Below are 25342 nucleotides of genomic sequence, written 5' to 3' on the forward strand. Positions count from 1 at the left end.
CGTCTCAACGCTTAACACTGAGTTCCTTTGCTACTGTGGTCCTAATGAAGGTTTTAACGTGAACAGAGAGAATAGGCTTATTTTCATTGACGATCCATATGGCACTCAAGGTAGACATGCAACTTTCACGGACATTATTAGTTCACAGATCCTGTAACTGTACTGACGGTTCTCCTGGAGCCAAGAGGCAATGAGAGGTTTGAGAAACTCCAAGTGTTTAATACCCTGGGACTCAAGGATCCAGTCAAGAAACATGTTACCGGTTAATGCTATCACGGGCATATCGTAACTATCAAACTTTATGTGAAATTCCAAGAAGCCATCTTTCCGATGAAAACCTTAGAGAAAAACTTGCATACTCAATAAAAACAACACTGTTGACTTCACATACAGCTTTCCTTTGATGACACATGGCCCTTCCCTCTGCCTATTCTCTCACTGGCCTGACTTATGCCATGACTGTGTTTGACAGAGGTGGAAACTTCGGGCCAAAAGCTGAATCCAGCTCTCACCACAATTTCACGCAGTTTTGGCGTGTTAACTAAAATTAAATGTCTTTTGGCTGCACTTAATCCTCCACACTAAAGATCAACAAATACGATTGTCGTACATATGAAAATAAAATAGAGGGTTGTTGTTGTTGTCTTTGCTGCGGGCAAGGGGTACTCTTGTGTGAGTGCTTCACGAGGACGTGGCAGGTTGTTGGAGGTTAAGTACACAAAAGACAGTTTGAGTGGTGTGGGGCAAGGACCTCCCCTCATGGTACTTGTGACGGCATATATGGGACATTGTGGCTCCAGGATGCCAGGCCTGCTCTGAATGGCTGCCACGGGACTAGCAGTGCGCATTGCCAAAGACCACCAAAGGCACCGTGGAAAAGGCTGATGGCTGCAGCTAAGGGTCCACTGCACGGCCAGGGTGCTCTGCACAGAGTGGCAGGAACTCAAGCCAGAGACCTAAGAGAGAAGGTCCTAGGTGATGCAGACATGGAAAGCGTGGACTCTGGCTGGTCACTGTCTCGTACAAAGGATGAGGACAATGAAGGCACAATCAGGCTCTTTCCTGTGGGTGACTCTCACATCTGTGCTTTCTCCACCTTCTTCATTTCGACCACTTTTTTTTTTTAATACTCCACGTCTCTCTGTCCCTTTCTCTAATTTGCTGACCAGCATTCAGACTCGAGACCCATTTTTATACTTTTCTTACTACATGAAAGTTTGAGCCTGGTTCTTCATTGTCCAAACTGGTAAGCTGAAAATTATGCATTTTTCTCTGAGAAGAAATGAAATAAACCCTGTCAATCAACAAGCCTGATATGCACTGGCCAAAGTAGCTGTTGTGTACCTCCCTACCACCCAAACTCTGAAGCTGGAGATGGCCACTGGATATCGAGGAGCAGGGAATCACACTGTGGGACTCCCTTTTCCCTGCTTCCTGCTGCATCGAACCCACACTTGACATCTGAAGCTGTGACCGCCATCTTGAGACAATGAGGGAAAGCACAAAAGGATCACCAGACACCTGCCTTGATATCAATGAGCCACAAACCGATTCTAGCAGCAGCTCACCACCAGACTTCTAGTAAAAGAGTAATTCCTCTAAAGCGACCATTAGTCACAGTTTCCATTACTTCTAAGTAAAAGCCTTCTTCCTGATACATACTACTTTTTACTTTTATTTACTCTAAAATGATTTATTTTCTCTTAGAGTCCGTAACTTTCTATGCAAGAAATCTTCCTCTAGTATTTAGAAGATCTACACTTTCCTGTTGGCTGTCGTTTTCAAGTAACATTTTATGCGATCAGCTCTTCTAAATCTTCTTATAAAACCTGACTATGAAAATGTTTGATGATCACAGCATTAATTAGAGCATACCATACACTAAATGGCTGAGTGGAAAGGAAGCCAGACCCATGAAAGGCAAACAGAAATTTTTATAGAGTGGACAAGTTTTCCTATCTGAAAACTGGAAACACTTAACTTTTTTCAATGGCCTTTCAAAATAAGACTGATATGACTTATTTTTTATAAATAAAATATTTTGTGGTACGTTTACTGAAAACTGAAATCTACCACCATGTAACATGATCCATTCCCTGACATTAGAATATTCTGGACAGCCAAGGATATAGTACTAGAGAATTAATTTCTGTAAGACTGGCTCTGATTTAGGGTTTTCTTCATGATACAGTGAGACAGATGTAGGATTGATTTTAATTTATGGGCTTTTCATTCAGGATTTAAACCCCATATACGTGATTTCCTGATTTAGCCATGAATAAAACCATTCGACAGTCATTTATTGAGGTCCTACAACTCTATGCCAAGCATTGGCCCATGCATCACACTTCTCTCCTGGTGATATAACTTAATAAGCTATTATTTTATCTTCAATCAATCCAATCCCTTAACTATAGATATGGAATGAGCAGAGGTAGAAAAGAAACATCCATTTGAATCAGGCTTTAAAGAATAACATTTGGAAAACACATCACTAGCAAAGTTACTTGAAGGTATCACAAAATAGAGATGAATGGATTAGAAATAGTGATAAAACATCTCACAAGATAAAATATAGCACAAGGATAAAATGGCATACCTAAAAGATCAATGGACCATTAGATGAGAAAATTACCTCAGAGATCATTTAAAGGTCTGTTCCACCCTCGATTTAAAAATGGGAAAAAACCTGACCTGAGGAGCCACCCACAGTTGCAGCAAAACAGAGAGGAGAAAAGCCAGTTCTTTGGCTCCAAGCCTTAGCTCAAAATCAGGATTAATAATATCACCCGGGAAGACACTTAAAACAGTCTTATTTGTTAATACTTGGGGAAGACATTTTAGGTTAACATATTCAAATAACAAAACTCTGGAACGAAGAAAGCTAACAACAAATGACACCAGAATTAAATGTTTCTTCTCTCAGAAATTGCTTGTTACCACGTTACCAGTCCAATAGATAACAGATGATATCATAGTAAATTCAAGCAAAAAAAAAAAGTCATTAAAAAAAGAAGACACTGAAAATACACAGACGTCCCTAACTAATGAACTCGCCAACAGCCTGCTATCACCATCAGACTTCAGAACAATTTAGAAGTGAACTAAAATTTCTAGAGCTGCCATCCGTATTCACAGTTCCATTTTCATGTAGTTATTAAAATATTATTTGACCTCTGGCACTTTAGAATATCAAACACTTGCCATTGTTGTACAGGTTTTATTTTTTAATCAAATATTTAAATTCCTGCATGGAAAGAAAACATCTGACAAAGAGGTCAAGTTAAATCTTACCCATGTTTTGAAAAAACTATGTTTCTTTGTGGTTATTTTACGTTAAGGTTTTCAAAAACAGTTTTCCTGGTTAGAGCCTCTTCATTTAGGTTTATTTCCAGTTTTACAATGAAAAGAAAAACTCCCTGTATTAGCATCTACTCACATTCACCATTTTACAAGAAGACTGTGCCACTGGCCTCTGCCACTGGGATTTGAAAACACTCACAACACTTCACCTTTATGCTGGGCTAAACTCAGGGTAGTCATAAACACTTTGAAGTAATACAAACCTAAATATTCCTGCTAGGCAAACGGAGCAGTGGAACCGAATTATAATGAGCTAGCAGCTGTCACAATATGACCACAGTAACCAAATCAAAATATCAACCGCTAACCCAGATGAGATTCAAAGGTCATCCTATAAGCCAGCAGCCTTCTTCAGTTCTGCCTGAAACCCCGATCTAATCCTGCAGTAAAATGTTCCACTGAGCTAGTTTAGAAACCAGTTACTCTACAGTGGGAAATTATTCAGGGCACTGGTAGAGTACCGTTACCGTTAGTGGGGCTACAACCAAATACCACAGTAAGGAAACTGAACCATTCACAATGGGACATGTAAAAACACAGCAGCTGATGTTGAACTAAGCTGCACCCAACTGTACAAAAGTATCACTTTTCACATCCTTCAGTTACCAATGCATGTCTATAATCTTACTGGCAACTTGCTCACTCAAACAATCTAGTTTTCAATAAGCCTCTGGAACAATAGAAGGAAAATGCATGCTTAGAGCCTTCCTTGGATCAAAAAGTTAGAGCTAGAAAATATATTGTTTTCCCATTGTAAAAACATTTGGACAATTATTTGCAAAAGTTTAACGTCTGCAAACAAAAAAAAAAAAACAAACAGGGTCAGAAATGTTAAAAAAATCCATACTCTTTGCATATAGCTCTTGTTGGGATTTTCAGACTTTTCCAGAGCATATAATCCTCCTAAAAACACAAACCTCAGACCCATGGCCCTTCTGTCCTTTCAGCATATTCTGAAAGCTATTCACTGATCCCCTATAAAGGTTTAATCAAACTGTTTAAAAACTTCAGCGAACAAGTTTCCAGTAGATCAAGTGTACATTATTGCCATTAATAATCATAAGTAGTCACAAAGAAAAAGTGATTTGTTGCTTCCAGACACGAAACAGGACAGGGCATTTCAAACAAGTAAAAATGCAAACCAGCTTGCTCGTCTCCACCCAAAGAAAGTAATGAGTGAGGATTCTGGAAATGTCAGGTACACAGATATCATATCACTATGTTGTACACCTGAAACTGATACGTCATATGTCAATTATACCTCAATAAAAATATAAACAACATTTAAAAAAAAAGAGAGTGCATATATGAACTGGTCAGTGCAGGCAGTCAGCTAGACGACTCAGTGCTATCGTCTCTCAACTCCTCCGGACTCCCCCACACAAAAAGGAAAACAAAAAGTCATGCACGGTTATTTAAAAAAAAAATTAGGGGCTGGCTTTTTTGTTTATTTTAGCTATGTTTTCCTTTAAAGGATTTACACAATATCAACTTCCAAACTTTGTATGGCAACTGTGATTACGGACAGTAATGGAAGAAGTGGTGTAGCCTTAAAAACCAAGTAGTGTCATTAATTCCAACAGAATAGGCATGGGGGGGGGTGCGGCGCACATGTGTGCACAAACCCATGCTTGCACGCAAGTACAGTTGCATTCATTTGTCCATTTTTACTTCAGGGATTCACAAACTATCAAATAGGGTATTACATTCAGATATGCAGGCTTGTTTCTAAAAGAATAAATTAATGAAGATAGTCTTTTACTCTTATAAATGACATACCATTTTGGAAAAAATCGAAATGCATAAATACATTGAGTTTTGGTGTTTTGGTGCCAAACATAAGTATTTATATCACAAAAAGTGCAACGTTTATGCAAAACCATTCATGTGAAATCAAAAAGTTCAGAGTTATAATAAAGGGTTTTATTACCGTAAGAGTTCAGGAGCAAATGTTAGCAATGCCTGTATGGTTTCTCCAAAATAGTGTATTGCCATAAAGGACAAAATATATAACAATGATGCACTCCCAAAAGGAGAGAGCAGTTCATTACTTTTTTCTTTCCTTGCAAGAAAATAAAACCTCGCTAAGTGAACAGTTTACTTAAAAAAAAAAAAAATCAGGTCATCTGCAGTTAATAACTCTTTCCTGTAAAATTAGTGTCACTTGTTTCTGTAGCAGACGCCTAATTCAGTCACAGGCTTGATTGATTTGACAACACAGAATCCGCTCCAGTATAAAGTGGTTGATTTATTTCTTATGCTATAGCTTTTACCCTAATTGTGACATCATAGCAGAATCAAGTCTTTAACATGTAAAGAAATCCTTCGTAGTTTTACTGAAAACTAAAGATTCTGAAAGCAGGTATTGACTGTAGTCAAAAACTCACAATGAAGTCTAACACCTGCTTTTGGAAGAATGAAAACTTGCACCAGGATCATGACACAGAATATGGATTTGGACACAAAGAGCAGTTCAGATCATACCATGTACTCTGTGAGTTCAAATTCATGGCCACACTAATAGATCTTCTTTGATCTCCGCCTCCATTTGTAAACTGGCTGTCTTTAATTTCTCGAAAACAACCCATCTTCTCTTTGTAAAAGTGCCGCATAACATCTCAAAGTGGTCTTATTTTAAATAAACAGCAGCTTGGGCAAAAATCAATGAGAAGCTTTGTTCCCCTAATCTAGCCCCGAGATAGACAAGCCAATCAAGAAGGCATTTGGGATGTGAGAAATTACAGGGGTGGGAAGAGTTCGTGAAGCATCATGGGCAGTTCTCTAAAAATATTTTTAAATTCTTTTCCAAACTAAAAATGCAAGGTATTTCATAGTTGTTTCAGTGTCTTTTTTCCCTTTTTTGCAGACTGCGCCGTGCCCTCTCGCTCTGAGGGCGACTTTCCTGACCCCAGTCTGACACTGCCCCGTTAATGTCAGATAAACCATTTAGCCCCAGCACAATTCTATTCTGTGCAAAAATCTGCTTGAGGTGGAAAATGTAGCAGTTTGTAAACAATAAAGAGCCATGTTTCAGACCAGACAGCTTATCTAACAGAGAAGTCCTTTCATGGGGAACAGTGGGTGGGAGCCTCCCGGACATAGTAGCATTTCCTATCACAATGCAGGAGACTGTCTTGGCCTCCATATTTAAGAGTTTAATGGGAAGGAGGGCAGACGGGATAAAAGAACACAGCTGACATGGACTTTCAGCTTAAACAACAACTAAGTGAAAAGAGTCAGCTCTCACTGCTCTAGCTCCAGACTCTCAGCCCACTTAGATTTTAAATACCATTTGGATTGAAAAACAAATTTGGCTGGTAAAACAGTTGCCCATGAGGCAAGAGATGAACAAGAAACAAATATTTAATATCCTTGTATTGCTTGGTGTATTCCGTGATACTAATTTATCAAGTTCTTCCTTAAGAAACCCTTTTTTCACGGACAGAACATAAACTTCTAAATATGAGTAGTAATTTATTTCTCCTATTTTACTTTCACTCATCAGAAAATAGTTTTAGAAACTTCTCAGGGAGTTCTTTAATATGCCCTTTAAGTACTCCTTCCCAAGATTATTTTCAAGTTAATCTTTTATTCTGTGTTGTCAAATTGAATGAGGATAACTGGAGAAGCAAGGTGTTAGAATTTAATGTTAGTGTTACTGTCACTAAAGAGTCTAAAGCTGTTCTTTAAAATCTAGGTTGGCAAATATATCTAGTCTTCTGTATCTCCATATCCTGCACCTCTGTATCAACAATTGATAAAAACCAGGATGCTTGCTTTAGCTACAAAATTAAAACGTAAATATGAAACTTACCATTTTAAAGTAAAAGGGAACACAAATATAATAACAGCCTTAGGATCACACACAACTTCATGGTTCTCAAAGTTGGCATGATACTTAAAGGCACAAGCATATGATATTACCCATTTAAAATAGGTTGCTAGTATTTCTCTACTTTGTCTACTTCATGTCAAATATTTGAAATTCCTTTAGATGGATTTGATGGTGACTTTTGAAAAAAATGAGCTTCAAGGACTATCTATACATTAAATAACAAGTATAGCTTCCAAGGCTTAAAAATAGGGACATTCTTTAGAAGCATTTGCAATTATGTTTTGAGAATGATACAATTATGGCTGTGTGTTTTTCTTGGAGGATGGCCCAACGCCTTGTGCCAAGAAATTTAATTTCATTTATTGATGGATTTGCAATAGAATTTGACCATGGTGAGATTTATTAACATTGTTAAAAACTCACATTTACTAGGGCAAAGATCATTGTTTCACACAAAACTGAAGCAACCCGCTATTGCCCACTGCTCAGGTTACTACTGTTGAACACACATCCCCACAGGGTAAACAAAACAGAGAAGTATGCTAAGGACACCGGTATGAGGGCATGCTAGAAACTCACAAACTATCTCAAGTGTATCTTGCTTCCAGTGAAGGACAATACAATCTGCCTAGACCATCAGCACTAAGAAGCTCACACCTCAATAAATACACAACCAGATTTCCTAATTCAGCTTGAATTCACTATTCTGATTTAAGCGCTCTAAACCTATTATTAAAGGGGTTACCGTAATCCCTTTAGTAAGAATTCACAGGTAATACTGACTATATATCATTGCCAATGGACAGGCCCAAAGATATTTTTATTTTAAATATTCACCACTTTGACTCTGTCAACCTTAAATCAGAAAACAAGTATTGCAACATTGATATTGGAATTCATGCTCTTCTATCTAAGGAAGACAATCCCCACAGCGATTCAGTATCACTGAAATCCTGATTCCACCTGGTTATAAAACGTAGTCCTTTAACCAAGCATAAACTATCAGTATTTTTCTGCAATTTACAATTACTAGAGTGAACTGGCTACAGATCCCAGTTCCTAAAAACAGAACCTCTGTCTAGACTGTATTCTCCCCTTTCTATGGTAAAATACAAGCATTCAAAAAGTGCAGGTCAATTTAAAATTAGTCTTACTTTGTATTCTGGAATTGACAAAAGGTGGAGAGAGATTGTCATGTGACCCAAGGTCCCTGCTGGTCATGTGGTCATAGGGTGTCCCATCTCCATAGTTCTGTAAATAAAACAACATCCTAAGTTTTCATCCTGCATGAAGAAATCAGCATATAAACACCCCCTATCGACACCTCTGTGACCCAAAGACACTGAAGTCCACATTTCCAGTTACATTCCCACTCATAAGGAACCTCCATCTTCACAGGTCCAGTGGGTAAGAGAGGCTCTATAGGCTGCAAATTTCAAGTTTTCCTCATAACAGCTATGAAATCTTAGAAATAATAATAGTAATAGAAACCAACGGGATGAAGTTGTTGACATGATTAAGTGAAATAGTGTATGTAAAACACCTGACATGGATAAAGTACACTGTAAATATTAAAATTATTATTTTAGTAAGCCCACATTATTTAAAAAAAAAAAAACAAGCAAGATTGTGCTATCAGGGAAAATTACCCATAGCCTATAATGAATTATAGAAGTACAGCCTTTTAAACAACATTCGCTTTTACAGTATTGAAATTTCAATGTTTTGTTATAGCTGTTATTATAGTTGTAAGAGAATTGGATCATTCCACAAGTAATTAACATGAAAGAATGTTAAAATTACTACAGCAGGACTGTGAATGAACATCGAAACTTTAGCATAAATTAGTACTTCCGGATTCGGACAAAGTATGCCACAAAAAAGTTTTAAAAGCAGACATCAATTTTTGGCAAGAATTTGTCATTATGATGATTATCTCATTGTTTTGATGGAATTTAAAATTAAAATAATGGTTTTAAACTGCCCAGTCACTTATTAATGGAGTAATTAGTAACATATAGGAAAAGTAAAAATCATCTATATTGTAGGGTTCACGTTTCTGACTAAGGTGCATAAACTAACCAAAAAGGAAAAAAAAAAAAGGGTCGATCTGCTCAGCTGGTTGTACCTCCCACAAAGACCAAGTCAAATTTACTCAGAGGTGTCAGTTGCCATGTTAGCCAAAGGGCAGAATCTGTCCACACAAAGAAAGACAGATACTGTCTGTACATCACTTCCCTAGAAAATAACTGGAACCTGTAAGGTTCCAAATAATCCTGTTTTTAATCACCTTCCCTCATTTAGAAAAATTAACTTGAATGATATTGTAATCTCATGCTGCCAATATATCAGTGTATAAAAAGATGTCACGTTTTAAATGCCTAGCATGGGTTTTACACTCCAGGCACTGTATTATACTGATTTTTATTTATTAAGTGTCCTCATCCCAAACAGTGTACTAAAAGCTTAATATACACTATCTAATTTAAACCTCAGCATAGTGCCTCAAGGTAGCTGATAATATCACCACTTTAAGAGAGAACACAGACTTAGCATGGGTCGGTACGAATCAGCGACAGGAATCTGCCACATGCAAACTCCCTAAATTTAGAAAAATATAAATTACAAAATATTGATTGAAAATTATTCACCAAAATGTTCCCTGAAAAACAATGTCAGGACAGTCACCGCAAACCAAAAAAAAAAAGTCAGGATGATACTAAGGGACCTTGTTCTCAGAAGAACAATCAAAAGTACCATGTGTGTTAAAGTGAGAAATCATAAGAAACCCTGTGTGAATAAGCTAAACAACGGGGGGAAATTCTGTCATCTCCTACACTTGCTGTCAAGGGGAATGGATTTATTTCTGCAAGTGCAGGCTGTAACGTGAGGAGGAGGAAAGATTTCCTCAACCCATCCATATAATGCATTAGGATATCAAACCCGACAGCTGGTGCGATGGCTCAACAAAGTTAGAGCTTGGAGACCCTGCTGCACCACAAAGACCACAGTGAGAACCACAAGGTCAAAAGACAGGTGGAAACGGACAACAGTGGCTTGCTGAAATGTCTTCATTGTGACAGCCTGATCACCTTCCTTGCCTCTTATGCCAAAATAGAAACCCCTCCCCACCTCAAATTTACGTGAATACTTACAGCAAAATGTTCCCTCCCTGCAGAATGCTTCATTTATACAGCTGGCTGGGGGAGGGACACGTGTTTGTTTGACTATGTGCTCTCAGTCTATTTTTAATTTGGGGTATTTATATGCATATTAGAAAAGCTGACATGGATTTTAGAGGGCCCAGCAATGATTCCATTAAAAACAGATTATACATAAAATCATATATATTTAAGTGGGAAGGAGCATAAAAGACCCTCTGCTTTTACTTTTTTCTTTTACAAATTCGAAAAACGAGGACCGAAGAAGTAAAGTGACATGCCCAAGGTCACACACACACAAAACTACACATTGCCTACTCCCACCTACATATACCCCAGTCCCACCCCATTCCATGCTCTTCCCATTACACCCAAACTGACAACGAAGGCATGAGAGTAAACCATGAAAAAGAGTAGTAAACATCTGAAACCAAGTAAATGAATGAACCCAACTGGTACATTTCATGCTTACAAAGTGAAATCGACTCTGATTTGTTCTGTAGATAATACTGGTCAGACAGAACTTCATACTATGTCTTCAGAATTATTCTCTAGTCTATTTATACCAACACATTACTAGGGATACTAAGATTTTTTTCTTCTTTTCCCCAAGTTGTGCCATCTACAACAAATAACTTTCTGTAATACTGGATCAATAACTGGCAAAGTAAGGGCAAATATTTAATGAAGGATTTTTCTTCTGGTTCACAGAAGTGGAACAGGTGTCAAATTCAATAACAGCATCCAATAAGAGAATGAGAGGAAAAAATTGCAAACACAAGCTGATCCTCATTAAACTTAGTATGCATATATGTATCTGTGCAGTTGTGTGTGAGAGAGAGAAACTCACCTTCAGTTTGTCAATTTACATATGCGGCATGTCTGGTTGTGGGAAAAAGATTAGATATACTTACCCTGGACGGGCTTGGATGTCCTCCGCTCCCCCAGGACCCTGAGCTACTTCTGTCTTCTACATCTAGGGACAAGAGAAAAGTTCTTTAGGCTTTCTTGCAATAATTCTTTCTTTTTGTACATGCACTTTTAAATTAATGTTTCAAATTAATCTCCTGTTGCCTTTAATTAAGAATCAGGCACGGGGCTACCACGATGATAGTGGCTTCTGACCCATCTACTTAAATTAACTCATTTAAATTCACAGCAGAAATGAACTGGACCCTCAGGAACCAGAGGTATGAACATCAAAATTACTTCCATCCTTCAGTGTTTCCTAGCCTCAACTTTTATAGACATGAAACTGCACTTGAAGTTTTAGAAGATCTTTTGGAAAAAATAAGTTCAAAAACACACAAATACAACCTTAACGTGTATTTCAAAAAGCCAGTTAGGGCAAATATTCATACTAACATTAGCAGCCTCTGTGCCATCATGCTCTTGGATACCTGTTTGTTCTCTAGTCAAGGTTTATTACACCAGACATCAGACATGGAACAAAATACATACAAGGCAGAAAAGGATTCAGTGGTCTGTTACCACCAGTACACTACAAGGTGACTAGAATTCGATTTTTTTAAATGTTTTAAGTAAAAACAACACTGTCTCCATATTTTAATTATTTTAATAGACTTACCACTTGACTACAATCCTTAATCTGGGTACTGAGATGTAAAAATTAATGCTGTTAAAGCCATTTTTTATCTTGCCAAGTGATAGTGAAGAGACCTCGATGAACTACCAGAAAGTTGAATTTTTCTGAACTCTGTACCAGCAGAGTTCTAATGCTGACCAGATTACTACATGCTCCGTCAGTGCTTCTAGCGGCGAATACTCAGGATGAGTGGAACAGCTAAGTTATCATATTAACTGCTTAAAACATAAAAGTGTTTTAAAGATCAGTCACTCTATATATAGCAATGGCTTTGATATTGATGATGAAAGGTCTTTATAAGTATACAAAGTTTCACTGTTCTATTATTTGGATCATGGTTGATAACAGACAGCCATCACAAGCTTCCTCTGACACAACTGGAGGAGGAGGTCTGAAACTCTGGTTCAGGAAACATAATCCCATTTATTGTGTTTCCTAACATTTCAGTGATACTGTTTATTTTCCTAATGCACTACTGTTATTCCTTTATTACTGCTATTTCATTACCAGCAAAAGAAATCATAGTACAATTAAAACTGATTTATTCTGGGGTACAGTGGAGTACACAGTGTTTTAGAATATTTTAAGAGATGGCACAGAACAACAAAAACCAACTTACTATTAGCACTAAACTTGAATCCTTGGGGTGCCCGGGGGCTTAGTCAATTAAGCATCTGATGCTTGATTTCGGCTCAGGTCATGATCTCACAGTTCGTGAGTTCGAGACCCACATCAGGCTCTGTGCTGACAGTGCAGAGCCTGCTTGGGATTCTCTCTCTGTCCATCCCCCACTGCACACTCGAGAAATAAATAAATAAATAAACTTGAATTCCTTCTTTTTTTTTTTTAAACAAATATTTCTGTTCCCTTTGTTGGTGCTTCAGAAGATAATGCACCGGCAAACACACGCACCCCGTGGACAGCTAAATTCCATGACCGTGACCTTTAAGGAATATCAAGAAAGCTCTGGGAAGTACAACCATTCTGGAGAGAAGGTGCAACACTTTCCCCAAACCTGCTATTGTAACAACTCCACTCCTGGCCTAGGGGGTAGACTGAACTGAAATACTTGAAGAAGTGACTTAAAACCCTCTGGATTTGGGAGTTTTTGCAAGCCTCTATGGCTCCCTTCATCCTTAACCAAAATCAAATACGTTCAACAACAAAAGGTATAAACGACAAAAATCTCTCGACCAGTGCAGACTTTCAGAAGTCCCACGTGTCTTCACTTCCTTTTCACCTGAAACAGCCAGACCAGATTCATTTGAGAGATTTTGTCCTCTTGTATTTGGCCAAAACATAATGAAGGCACAGAGTTGAATCCCTACATTCTGTAAGATTTCATATCGTTTGGACCTATTTTGTCTTTGTAATTCTCAAGGAAAAATTTAAACACAAAAAGCTGGCAAAGACAAGAAGGAAAGGGGAACGATTCCCCACAAGGGCGATTTTGGCCCCCAGAAGGCATTTGGCAGTGTCTGGAGACATTTTTGGTTGTCACAACTTGGGGCGGGGAAAAGGGTGGAGGGGCAGTGCTACTGTCATCAGTGGGTAGAGACCAGGCGTGCTGCTAAACGCCCTATAAATGTTAGAATAGAATTCCCACAACAAAAAATATTCCGTCCCCAAGTCTCAACTGCGTCTAGAATGAGAAGACAGACCTGTGCTGAGGGAAAATTACATTAAAGAGCAAAAAGGAAGAATCGAGTTGGGAGAAAAGATGTACTAGAATTTAACTTATAGTTTAGCACAAACTCTTCCTAAGTACACAGTGGCTTATGCCTTTTAACCCAAACTTGAGCTGGAGCGTTTCAGGAGACCTTCACAAACATCTTCTGTCCACAGAACAAAGGGAAAATGATGGTCAACCAGGCAGCCTGCTAATTAGCGGGCAGATAAAACACATCAAAACTTGAGTATTCCCAACTGGGCAATTTCAAAAGCGAGCAATCCACTAATTAAAAATGCTGGAAGTCTAGCTTTTTCAAAACAGGTTAAATACTGGCTGGGTTCCTTCGCAAATAGATTCCCAACCAATCAGATCTGACTGCTCTTTTCCCATCCCTTCTCGTTTCTATCTTTCTCATTTCCTGACCTCACACTGCTCCACCTTCCTTTCTGCTTCCTCCCTTTCACTGATCTCTTTTAAACAGGCTTTTCTCCACCCCTTGGCCTCCTGCTAGATCTAAAAGATAAGGACCAATCTCTAGCTCTCCCAAACCTAATAGAACAATTATATGATCTCTGATATACTTTTTTCTTTGAAAAAAAAAGAAGAAAGAAAAAAAATACCCGTATGACTGGTGCTCATTTATCCAGAGCAAGAAGCCACAGAAGCAAGAGCACTGATATCTGTGACTCATAATGAATGTAAACATGTTGCTTTTAAGTCATTCGTTTCCATCGTCCCTCCCACTGAGCCTCATCAGGCCTGCCAGTTAGTGAGCATTTCCTCAACAGCTACCCCAGTACAACTCGGAGGGCATCTAAGGACAGCCTACCTCTGAATCACCTGGTATATTAATTGCAAAATCAGCATCTTGGGGCCCACTGCTGACCTACTGAGTCTGGATCTCCCGAGAACACGGTGTTTTTAACAAGGTCCCCAAGTCACGTTCATGTGCACTGCAGTTTGAGAACCACCAGCCTGCCTTATCGGGAACACAAGAGCAGAGGCACCACCACCCCTTGCCTCTCTCACTCCGTCCGTATCTTACAATTCCTGCCGAGGGTGCCAGATTCAACAGCGTTCAATACACAGTCCCATCACATCTGTATCCAGACGCATTTGCATTTTGCCCTGACTCACTTTTTAGTAAACCTGCACGTGTCCTACCATGGGCCATTCCTTAATGCCTGCAGGTATACACAAGCACTGCACGCACTTCTGTACCTCCACGTTTTTGTACCTGCTATTTATTCCCTCTACTTGAACTGTTCCATCTCTCAAAATATAACAGCAGCTAACATTTAGTGAGCTTAAATATACGTCTGCCACTGTGCTAAGCACGTCAATGCACTAACAGAACCACCATTTCATACATGAAAACACTGAGGCTTCGACGGAATAGGAAGGTCTCCCAAGCATGAGCACACACAGGTGTTGTCAATGCCAAAGCCAGGGTGTACTCTTTTCCGCCACTGTCAATGCCTCCCTGAAAGGACGTCATTTCTTTCCATGACCATCTTGAGTGTTACTTCTCAAATGTCTCCCTAGGCAGAGTGAAAACATTTGGGAGTTTATGCCTATTCTTGGGTCCACAAAAGATTACAGAATTATATACAACACAAATATGTAAGAGTAAATATTTGAAGAAATCAAGAGACTGGAAAATAAAAATAGGGGAATAATAAATCCAGAAATATGATAAGCTTATCAAAATGTACACTGTGATGGACTGGATATTTGTTAGAAACGGGTCAAAATTCTACACGAAAAACAAAAGGGGAACAAGATTCACAATGAGTATGGGATTAAAGCACACAAACAGTTCAGGAAATTTATTAAAGCAACGTAGTAACAAATGAAAAACTGCCTGGGATGGAGGCTGTCTGAACATTTAGTTCCCGCCTCTCCCTTGTCCGACCATCACTCTCCATCCAAGATGGGAATAAAGAATAGAAACACAATAACCTGGGCCGCGGAAGGGAAAGGAAAACAGCAAGTGGACGGCAGAAATTATTCTTCCAAAAGACTAATATGGGTTCCACTGTTCCAGACATCTCTAATTTATTTTACCCTAAATAAGGACACACTTGGTAATTTCTACGGGCTTGACAGTGGTTTAGGAGGCAACCTGACAATCCACAAAATTTCATTCTGTTAGAGTAGTTCTGCATAAGCCCCTCAGACACTTCAGCATCAAAACACAAAAGCAAAGATTGGGCAGAACTAGGGCCAGAGACTCCATTTTGAAAAAAGACACACAGATAATTTTTAATTTCTATGATTCCCCATCCATATTCATTAAACTTACGATCTGAATCCTCAAATCTCTACTTTATGTGCAAGATCGAAACTATCAGATAGACTGGGAAAATCTCAGAAAACACAGCTCTGGGAGTTGGAAGAGAGACTCAGATTTTACCAACCACTCTGCATTAGCCAGCTCACTGGTCTGACCCAGTCACTGGCCTCTCTGAACTCACTTTTGTCAACTACAAGTGGGTTTGAGTTCCATTCTTGAAAATAGAGAAGGCTAGTATATTTGGACAACTCTCCCACAAGAAACTAAAAATGATGGGTAAATTTTTAAAAATCTTCTTTAAAATGCTAATAAACTGACAAGATAATAAGGAATAAGTCAAAATCAAAGTGAAAGCTAGAACCCAGGAAGGAAAAGAAGACATTTTTACCCTAAGGACATCTGCTAACCTAGAAAATTGAATAGCCTCTTAGGTCAAGGAAAACAAACAAAAACCCAGGACCCATCCAAAGTGGGTATCTAACAGGAGATAACAGGGATAATAGGATTTCCAATCTCAAGGAGTTATTGTTAAAGTAAATAACTTAATTAATATTTGTTAAACACTTAGGGGAATACTTACCCCATAGGAAATTCTCAGTAACCAACACCTACCCATGAGAGCATAACTTAATAGTATGCTCCAAAATCTAAGATAATCAAACCACGTAAATCGGTAAAATTATGATTTATTCAAAGAAATAACTCAGTTCTGCTAAACTAAGTTATTTCTTATAACTCTTAGTTCTGCTAAACAGGTCAGAGACTTTCAAACATTCTCCTGGATTTTAGAAACAGCCAAGATGTTTAGAGTAGACAAATCCCACCTTCTTCGTAAACCTCTACAGCAAAATCACAGTAAGAATTCAGTACATGTTAGATTTGTTCAGTGACTTAATTTACCTTCAGAATATCCCCTTCATATCTCACGACCGCAACATACGTTTGTGTTCTGTATAAATGATATGCTGTCAAAAGTTATGTATGCTGACCTGAGACCCAACCTAAGAACACAGACTAAATGGTATATAGGTTTATCCTTGACTTGAAATAAACAACTGTTAGTTACCTAACTCTGTTGATTTGGGATAGAGTTGTGTATTGGTCCTTTCCACACTTAGAGCCCAGATCATGCCAAGTGCCCAAGGCCCTAGAGTTTCATGAAGTCAGAAAACAACTAAAGTGGTTTTTCTGAGTTGCTTTAAAAGTCTACGAGTTACTACTCTTGGAGAAATACATTGATTCCCTGATGAAAGCTTCTATACGTTCAGAATGCATTGGGAGTTTGTTCTTGAGGGAAACAAAATCACTCCAAAACATGTTGAGGTCTATACTGTCTCAAATCCTTCGCTCTACAACAACAGACACCATTAAATATCCTCCACACCATCATGGAGACTCACAGACTGGGTACATCTGTGGCTCCTACTAATTTCCTAGTCCAGGAAGAACCCTTGGCTGAGCCCTCCACACAAACTGAGATGGCATATGCTCTCCATCAGTGCCAGATGAATTTAGAGTTCAAAATATTTCATCAGCAAAGAGCGTGTTAAGGATGTGCACATTTTCATTAGTACCCAGTATAATAAGAGCTCTAAGTAGAGTAATGTGAAGTCAAATTTGAGTATCAGTACAGATGAAGGAAGAGATGAAAAGCTTCAAATATTGATGGACGATGTCCATAGAACCATGAGCACTTCTTTCTTTTTCCATAAGAAATAAGATAAGCTTCATAATGAGTGATCTGAGCACTAACAAGAAACTTCCCGCACTTTCCAAAGCTGACCAAGCAAAAGATGAAGGTTGTGGTGATGCCTCTTACAAAACTTTGAAGACACTTCTGATATGAGGAACAGAGACCTGGGCTTTCCATTTTCAGATCATTGCTGTCAATGCTGGCTTTCTGAGTGCTAATGGATTTCCTTACCAAATAAATTTGAAAACTCAAAAAGCCAAGTACAACATGACTTGTATCTCTACATAAATATCTATTTGCGTGTGTGTATATATATGCACAAAGAAAGGTAAAAAATGAAAACACTAGGAGGAAAGTATAGTAGCAAAAGTTGTTCAGAAAAGAATTATTCCGATATTTTAGCTTTATTAACCTCCAACTTTAACTTCAATCATTAATATGTCCTTTAGAACACTCCTTAAACAATCATTATTTTCCTGAAGTTAAAACCAAACTATTTTTCAAAAATAAAAACTAAATAATCTCAGATATTTAAAATATGGAGTTAATTGCATTTTGCAGTGCTATAAACTGAGAAACACATTTTCATATAACATGAAAGATCATACGAAAGCAACAAAATAAAATACATAACTATTGCATTTTAAATGTGTTGGTGTTTCTGAAATTCCTAAACCGTCTTGAGAACTCAAGCTGAGTAAACGTTTCAGTTATGAAATTGAGGGGGGGGGAAAAGTAACCTGAAGTCTTTAGATCAATCCATACAATTTGGAAGTATCAAAGATCATCTAATTTGGATAATATTCCAATTTGAATAATCTAACATGAAACATGGAGAGATGGGTATTTTTTAGCAACCTTCTATTCCAAATGTTTGAAACTAGGCCTGTCAGAGTCTTCCTCTTAAAGAGAAGTTAATCCTTCCAAGATCTCATCATTCTAACAAGAACCCAGAAAGCAGAGAGCCACAAATATCTTGAGGCAGCCGTGCAATATGAATTATATTTGCCTCCTTTGACTTTTTGGAATCTAACCTATCTAAAAGCCCTTAACAAAGATCAATTCTACTAAGACAATGTTCTTAACTTATTTCAAATCAGGTGAGAATAACAATTAGAAATGACTGAAGATAAAACCAACATACCATCCAACTCCAATATTACAGAGGTCAGCCTCAAAGCATCTAAATTAAAAGTGAATATATTTGGGGAAGTTTTTAACGAGGTGCTTGGTACATTTAAAGATGTATTTACAAATACACAGCACAAAGTGTGAGAAATAAAAGCCAGATAGAAAACATGACACAACAACAAAGTTAAAATATGTTTCATTTCCTATAGAACAGGCTGTATAACTCGTATGTACATGTAATTATACATGTATTGTTCAATTCACACATGTGATCTTTATGTTGCAAAGTCCATAATACCGTAATGACTTAAGACATACACGTTGATTTTTTTTAAATGCCTACTTGATAAATAATTTATTTCAGGGCAGGGGGAAAAAGAGCCAATATAAAACATGTAACAGTTTTATCATTTCTTCTCTTTTTCCCCCCATACCTCTTTTCTCCCTAGGGTGCCATTCCTGTGGCTCTGGGAAAGGGCTGCTGGCTTAATTGAAATATTTGGAGGCTGGACTGGCTCTGCATTGCCACAGTGGTTCACGTCTCCCCAACGGCCTCTGTTCCCTGTGCTTCTTTCTTCTTCTATTTCCTTTCATACTTCAACCAAGTCCACTTCTCCCATTTCTTCTAGTCTCATTTCATCCCACCCCCTATTTACAGATGCTCAACAGATACTGGTGAAGCCACATAGTTTTAAGTATTCAAAAATCTTCCCTAAAATCCTGTTTCCTAGCACAGTCCCTCTTGCTTCCAATAATCACTCCTATAAAATGATTTTCATTTTATTCTTTCAACATCCCAACCTTATACCTGTGTTTAACACTGCAGCCTCTGACCCGGCTGGCAATGACAAGCAATCAATCTTACATGTTATCTTCAGGGGTCATGCCTTAGTTTTAGGCCAATTTTCTTTGTATTTAGGCTCAAATGTGCAAACCACACTATATTACTCTGCAAAACATCAATGAGAAGGCTTAATTAAGTAACACTGACAGATAAATCCATTTCTTTCGCAGTAATCAAATCAAAGCAGGTTGACATAACACAGGAACTTAATACAGTTATTCCCTTGTAATTGGAAAAAGGCCCTTTACTTCTCATTAAAGCAATCTTCTGGGTATTGGCATAATAAGAAGGCTCAGAGCTTTAATACTGCCCTATAAAAGTCTCAAGATACAGACCCCTTAAGCAAACAAGCCAGATTATCTAATTCCTTGATCACAGCAGAACATGTCGTTCCTACTGTTTTAAACTACTAATTCTTTATCTCTGTTGCAATTAAAAAGAGGTAAATCAGTATCAAACACATACAACAGAAATCTGTAAAAATGCATAAACTGTTTACAGTTTTAGGTAATCTATCTCCACATGTATTTGAAGGGAAGCAGTCCATTAAAAATGAATTTGAAATACTTTGCAAATGTGAAATTGTAATAGCTTGGATCAGGGGGAAAATCTCTTTATTTTACTTAATGGGCTCAACAGGATGCATTTTGCCTAAATTTACAGGCTGATACTCAAGCATACAGTACAACTTTAATAATCAGAATTATGAGAGGACAGAATGTGAAGAAGGACATTTAATTTCTGTGACATTTAAAGAACAGTCAGTTACCTGGTCAACTGAAGACTGCATGCCCAGGCTGAATCCCACAAAGAACAGGACAACATTACACCATGTTCCTACCCCCAAACCAAACTTCAAACTCCAGGAACTTCAAACAAACAAACACACAAACAAATGAAAAACAAGAAACAGAGATATCCCGGCCCCACCTGGAAACTACTCAAGAAAAGATCAAGGGTCGAAGTCAAGACAAAACATATTTTTAAATTTCTCCTATGCTTCTCTACTTTTTAATTTTAAAATGCTTTTCATTACGAGGCAGTTAAAACGCTGACATTTGCTGGGTCTGAACCATCTGCAAGTAGGTTACATGAGCCAGGTCTGTTTATCACTTTAGTACTTCTGTGTGCACTTCCTAAGAACAAAAACAGAAGAGTTATCGAAATGGGGGAAATGACCAGTGATATAATACTTTCATCTAACCCATACTCCACGTTCTAATTTGTCACTCTTTCCCCCTTTTGTGGTGGCCATGGTGCCGCCACTATCCAAGACAACCTGCAAACCACTCCATGACTGACAACGGATCTCAAGTACAATAACACGTTTAATCAAGAACAGAAAAACAAACAACGAACAAAATCCAGGAGGAGTCATCGCACTTATGCTTCACCTCTCTTTCATCTATTTTAATCTGAAATGGTTCCTCAGTCTTTTCTTTTTGTGACACTGACATTTTTGAAGAGTACAGGCCAGTCGTTTTAGAGAATGTGTCTCAATGTGGGTCTATCTGATGCTTCCTCATGATTCTATTCAGGTGACTATAACAGCACAAAAGTGGCCTTGGGTCTCTCCTAGGACATCACCTACAGAACCATACGATGGCAGGGTCGTCTGCCCCCTTCATCTGCCATATTCATCACCTGGTCAAGGTATTGTGGGAATCCATCATTGTACAATTACAACTTTTCCTTGTGCAGATAATCACCAATCTATGGGAAGATACTTCAAGACCATTACAACTAATTTTCAGTTACGTGTTTATTGGGGAAAAAAATTAAAATACAAAAGCATATAAAGTAAAAAGTGAAAATTCCCTCAGTACCCACTTTCCCCATCCTTGTGCCGGTGATAACCCGTAACAGTTTCCTAGGCAGCCTTACTGATCTTCTGGTCTGTGGTCAACTGGGTTTTTTTTAAAACCACAGAAATGTAGGGCAATAAATGTAAAACTTTACTAAAATTTCTGTTCTATCGGAATGGGTAAGAAATATTCCTCAGTTGTTTATTTAGGTTCTCGTGACATCTCAGTGGATATAATTATTAGTGGCAGCCTTGTGACCTAGGTGGGGTTTGGGAGGACAGAGACTAGAAGAAATGAAGACAGACCACTAGCTTTGAGGGAATTCAGCCAAAAGACAAGACTGAGCAACCTACTTGTGAATCAGTGCAATGCATCAAGCCGAGTTAATCCATCCTGAAGTGGATGATGCCCTGACTGGCTACTCGTTCACTGCCTCTTTCCACCATGTTATACAAACTACTGCTCAAGAAGATCTTCCAGAGGAGGAGCACTTCCCAATTAAAGTCAAATACAGTGACATCAGGACACGTATGACAGACAGAGAAAAAATCAAGTGGGGTTTTCATAGGCTGGTAAAAAAAAAAAAAAGTGGGAAACAGATCTAAAAGTTTTTAAAAGTGGGAAGTAAACTGGCAAATTAAAAAGCACATATTCTCACATTTAGAATCAGGTAAACAAATGAACAAAAACTGAAGAGAAAAGCTTGAGGACAGAAAAGACTGTAAGCGGAACTTGGCCATCTGATAGAACATATGCGTCTCATACAATATTGAGTGAGTTACCTTACTGTTATCGATAGAAGGTGATAATAGTCCCTCTAACCTTGGGGTGAAGCCCATGTCATTTTATAAACTGAACAGTGCTGGTGGATTTCAACTCTGACTTGTAAATGCTTAGAAAATTTTCCTCACAATTCCATTTCAGCCAGATGCCTGGCAGACACGGGCAAAGGTTTTTCTTATGGCGCTTATAATTTGTGTGTGTGGGTGTGTGTGTGTAAAATCAGCATACACACACAAATATACTACACACACTTTAATCTACTAATAGCTTCTTGATAGAATGATCGTGTTTAAAATGGTTCCCAGATGTTGCAACTTGTTCAACTGACATCACCTTGTTTTTGATCAGACTAGTCAGAGAAGTCTGCCGGTGACTTAAGGGTTTTGCTTTTATCTCACAGTAATGGAACCACACTTTTGTTTTCCGCTTTCTGCTTTCCAAAATGTGTTTTATATTCATCTCGTTTTAAATGATTTATCTCGAATCATAGAAAGTATGAAGCTGGATTCAAAGAAGCTGCATACTTAAGTATGAGCACACTAACACTACTTTCAAAACCATAAAAAAAAAAATCAAACGACTGGCAGGTATCCTATATAAAAGAGGCCATTCCGTTCCCCTGTTTAAATCTAACAGGCAACAGAATACTTGCTAAAGTTTATTAGAATACTTGCTGAAATAGGAAAGTTGGATAGTAGTACAATGATGGAGTTTTCGTATCTGGCAACATGCATTTTTAAATCATGTCAGCAATGAAAACAAAATTGCCAGTGTCCCCCCTGAGCTGCCCTGCAATCCTACACAAGACCATTTCACCAACACAACACAAATTTGGCACTGGTTTGAAAAAGACCAGGGCTGTGACAGCAGGTCTGGAATGACAAAAATGGACTGTAGCTTTCCCCAAATACGCTGTACTCTTACTTTCACTTTCAAGTGCTTTAAGGCACTCTCACAACCGAGGCAGTCAAAATTCATCTGCGTGAATTTCCACGTCCAGCTTTTGGGGGCAGAAATTGAAATGCATTAGAAGGCAGCAACTGGTATTTTCTTAAGCCTAATGGCATCAAATTCACCGGAATAACCGTTGCTTTCTTCTAGTAGGTCTGCAACTTGGATGCGGCCTGCCTCCTGCCCATCTGATAGCCAGGCAGCACTGGTCAGAGAGAGATGGGCTGCTCAGATGTACTGGTCTTACAAATTCACTAAGTGGAATGGTAAAAAGCTGTAACTCTTCCTCAGGAATGGAAGAAATGTCGTTCGTTTGAAAGGAGATAGAAGCAAAGACCTGAAGAATGACAATAACCAGGCATCTTGAAAGAAAACAAGGAACAGGGAAGGGGTCCAGGGAAGCCAGAGCTGTCTGTCAGCAGAAAATAATGATTTATCTGATGAGATTAGCAGGAAGTTTGATTAGAAAAGATGCCTTCTTAACATAGCAAAGATTGCGATACTACTTTAAGATTTTGGTGTAGGAAAAAACAGTGCCTGCCAAACGCGGTCTGTAACAGCACAGGCTAGCCATGAGTGATACAGTGGGAAAATAGCCACTAAGCCAGATTTTATTTGATTTGTACTGATGATTTTTATTAGAATACATGGATCATTGCTTCAACCTTTCCATGTAAAACCAAATCAAATTCAAAAACTCACACATCAGTCACCTAACCTTATGTCATTCCTTCTGCTTTACTAAAGTTGAGCCACATTTCAGCTGATCTGTCCTCGATAAATCGTTCAGCTACTCAAAACTGCTGGGCCAAATTCTGGGAGGCAAGCGGTACACAAAAGAAACCGCTACATCTGCAGTTACAAACAAGAACGCCAAAGAAAGAAATACCGCAAGCCTCATGGACACAGACTGAAATCAAAGCAATATATGGACAATGCAAAACAAGACAAAATGAATTCTCCTCATTGCATCAACTGTATTGTAATTTATCATTAAAAGGCACCCCCACCCCTCAGCTTTCTTTCTCCCCCCACCACGTTTAGCTAAAGGCAGTGTGCGAGACCATGCAAAGCAGTGGCTCTGAGAAAGTTCACCATTAGATAGAGTTAACCAGATCTAATCAGCTTTAGACATGAGAAATAATAATAATGATCAGTTCTACAATCAAAACACATTACAATCCTTAAGGTAAAAAAATTAATATTACATATTCAGTTTATGGCAAGCCTCCACGTGATTTATACAAATGGCTTCATTGAAAGGAATGAAATTTAATGACACGAAGCATGGCAACGGATCTTCCGAGAAAAAGTGCCTATATGCTACTTCCCACTCTTCTTTTACTTTTTTTCCTTTCTTCCTCAGCAATATTGCAGGTTTCAACTTAAACCTACGAGCGGTAGCTCTTATTCGGATATCCACTTCCGGCGAACTGATCAGCCCACCTTCGGGACTCCCTTCAGTGTCCTAAGGGAGTCCTGAAATGCACTGTTACCCTCTTCTCAGAGAAGGTAAACAGCTTTCTCAGGTAAAGGCCATCAGCAGGCCCCCAACCCAACGTCTACCGGAGGCTGTGCTACACGCTAGTGCCTCGGTGAAAATCCGATACCTCTGAAATCGACTGGTCACCAAACTTCCGGGGCCCCGGGGTACGAGGCTGTGTTCCTCAGCCCACGTTGCTTCCTGCGCCCGATCACACAGGAAGTCGAGTTCTCCCATCCTCCTCTGCGGCCGGGTGGGACCATGTGACTAAGACCTGGCCAATAGAAGGTGAGCGGCAGTAACGCTTGCCTCCAGGCCTGGCCTCTAAAAACCTCCTGTGACTCTCCAAGCGCTTTCTCTTTCCTCTTTGTTCTGCTGGATACAGAGACTCTAGTGAATCCCAGAGGCCCCGGGGGATGGCAGAGCTAAGGAATGAAAGAACCCAGACCCAAGAACTGACCGCAGGCCACACAGCCTACCTCCACGGGTCTGTGGCACCAGCGGGAAATAACCCTTTGCTGTGTTAAGCTACTAAAGTTTGGGGGTTGCTTGTTCCAGCAATTAGCATACCCTGACTAATGCACCCTCCGAAACAGACTTCCGAGAATTCTGGCGCTATGATTCCATCTTCCAAGCAAAGCAAACATACGCAGTTAGAGAGCTGGCACTAGTCAGAATTGTGAGGCAGGGGAAATTGGCCTTTGAACTATCCTTCTCTC

At 38.8% G+C, this 25342-nt stretch overlaps 1 protein-coding gene across 25 annotated transcripts in view; it reads right to left on the minus strand.

Moving 5' to 3' along the window:
- Positions 1 to 25342, minus strand: part of TCF4 (transcription factor 4) — a 352018-nt gene that overhangs the window by 219422 nt on the left and 107254 nt on the right. For 24 of the 25 annotated variants that reach the window (XM_019815315.3, XM_019815321.3, XM_006938934.5 and 21 more), the window contains 2 exons: positions 11274 to 11335; positions 8353 to 8449 (listed from right to left, as the gene is read on the minus strand). In XM_019815315.3, coding sequence (XP_019670874.1) covers positions 8353 to 8449; positions 11274 to 11335 — 159 coding nt within the window. Of the gene's footprint in view, positions 1 to 8352; positions 8450 to 11273; positions 11336 to 24750; positions 24850 to 25342 lie in introns of those variants that run through there. The other variant, XM_019815323.3, reaches the window with a different exon arrangement.

Source organism: Felis catus, chromosome D3 (genome assembly GCF_018350175.1).
Source record: "Felis catus isolate Fca126 chromosome D3, F.catus_Fca126_mat1.0, whole genome shotgun sequence".
In the NCBI taxonomy this organism is placed as follows: domain Eukaryota; kingdom Metazoa; phylum Chordata; class Mammalia; order Carnivora; family Felidae; genus Felis; species Felis catus.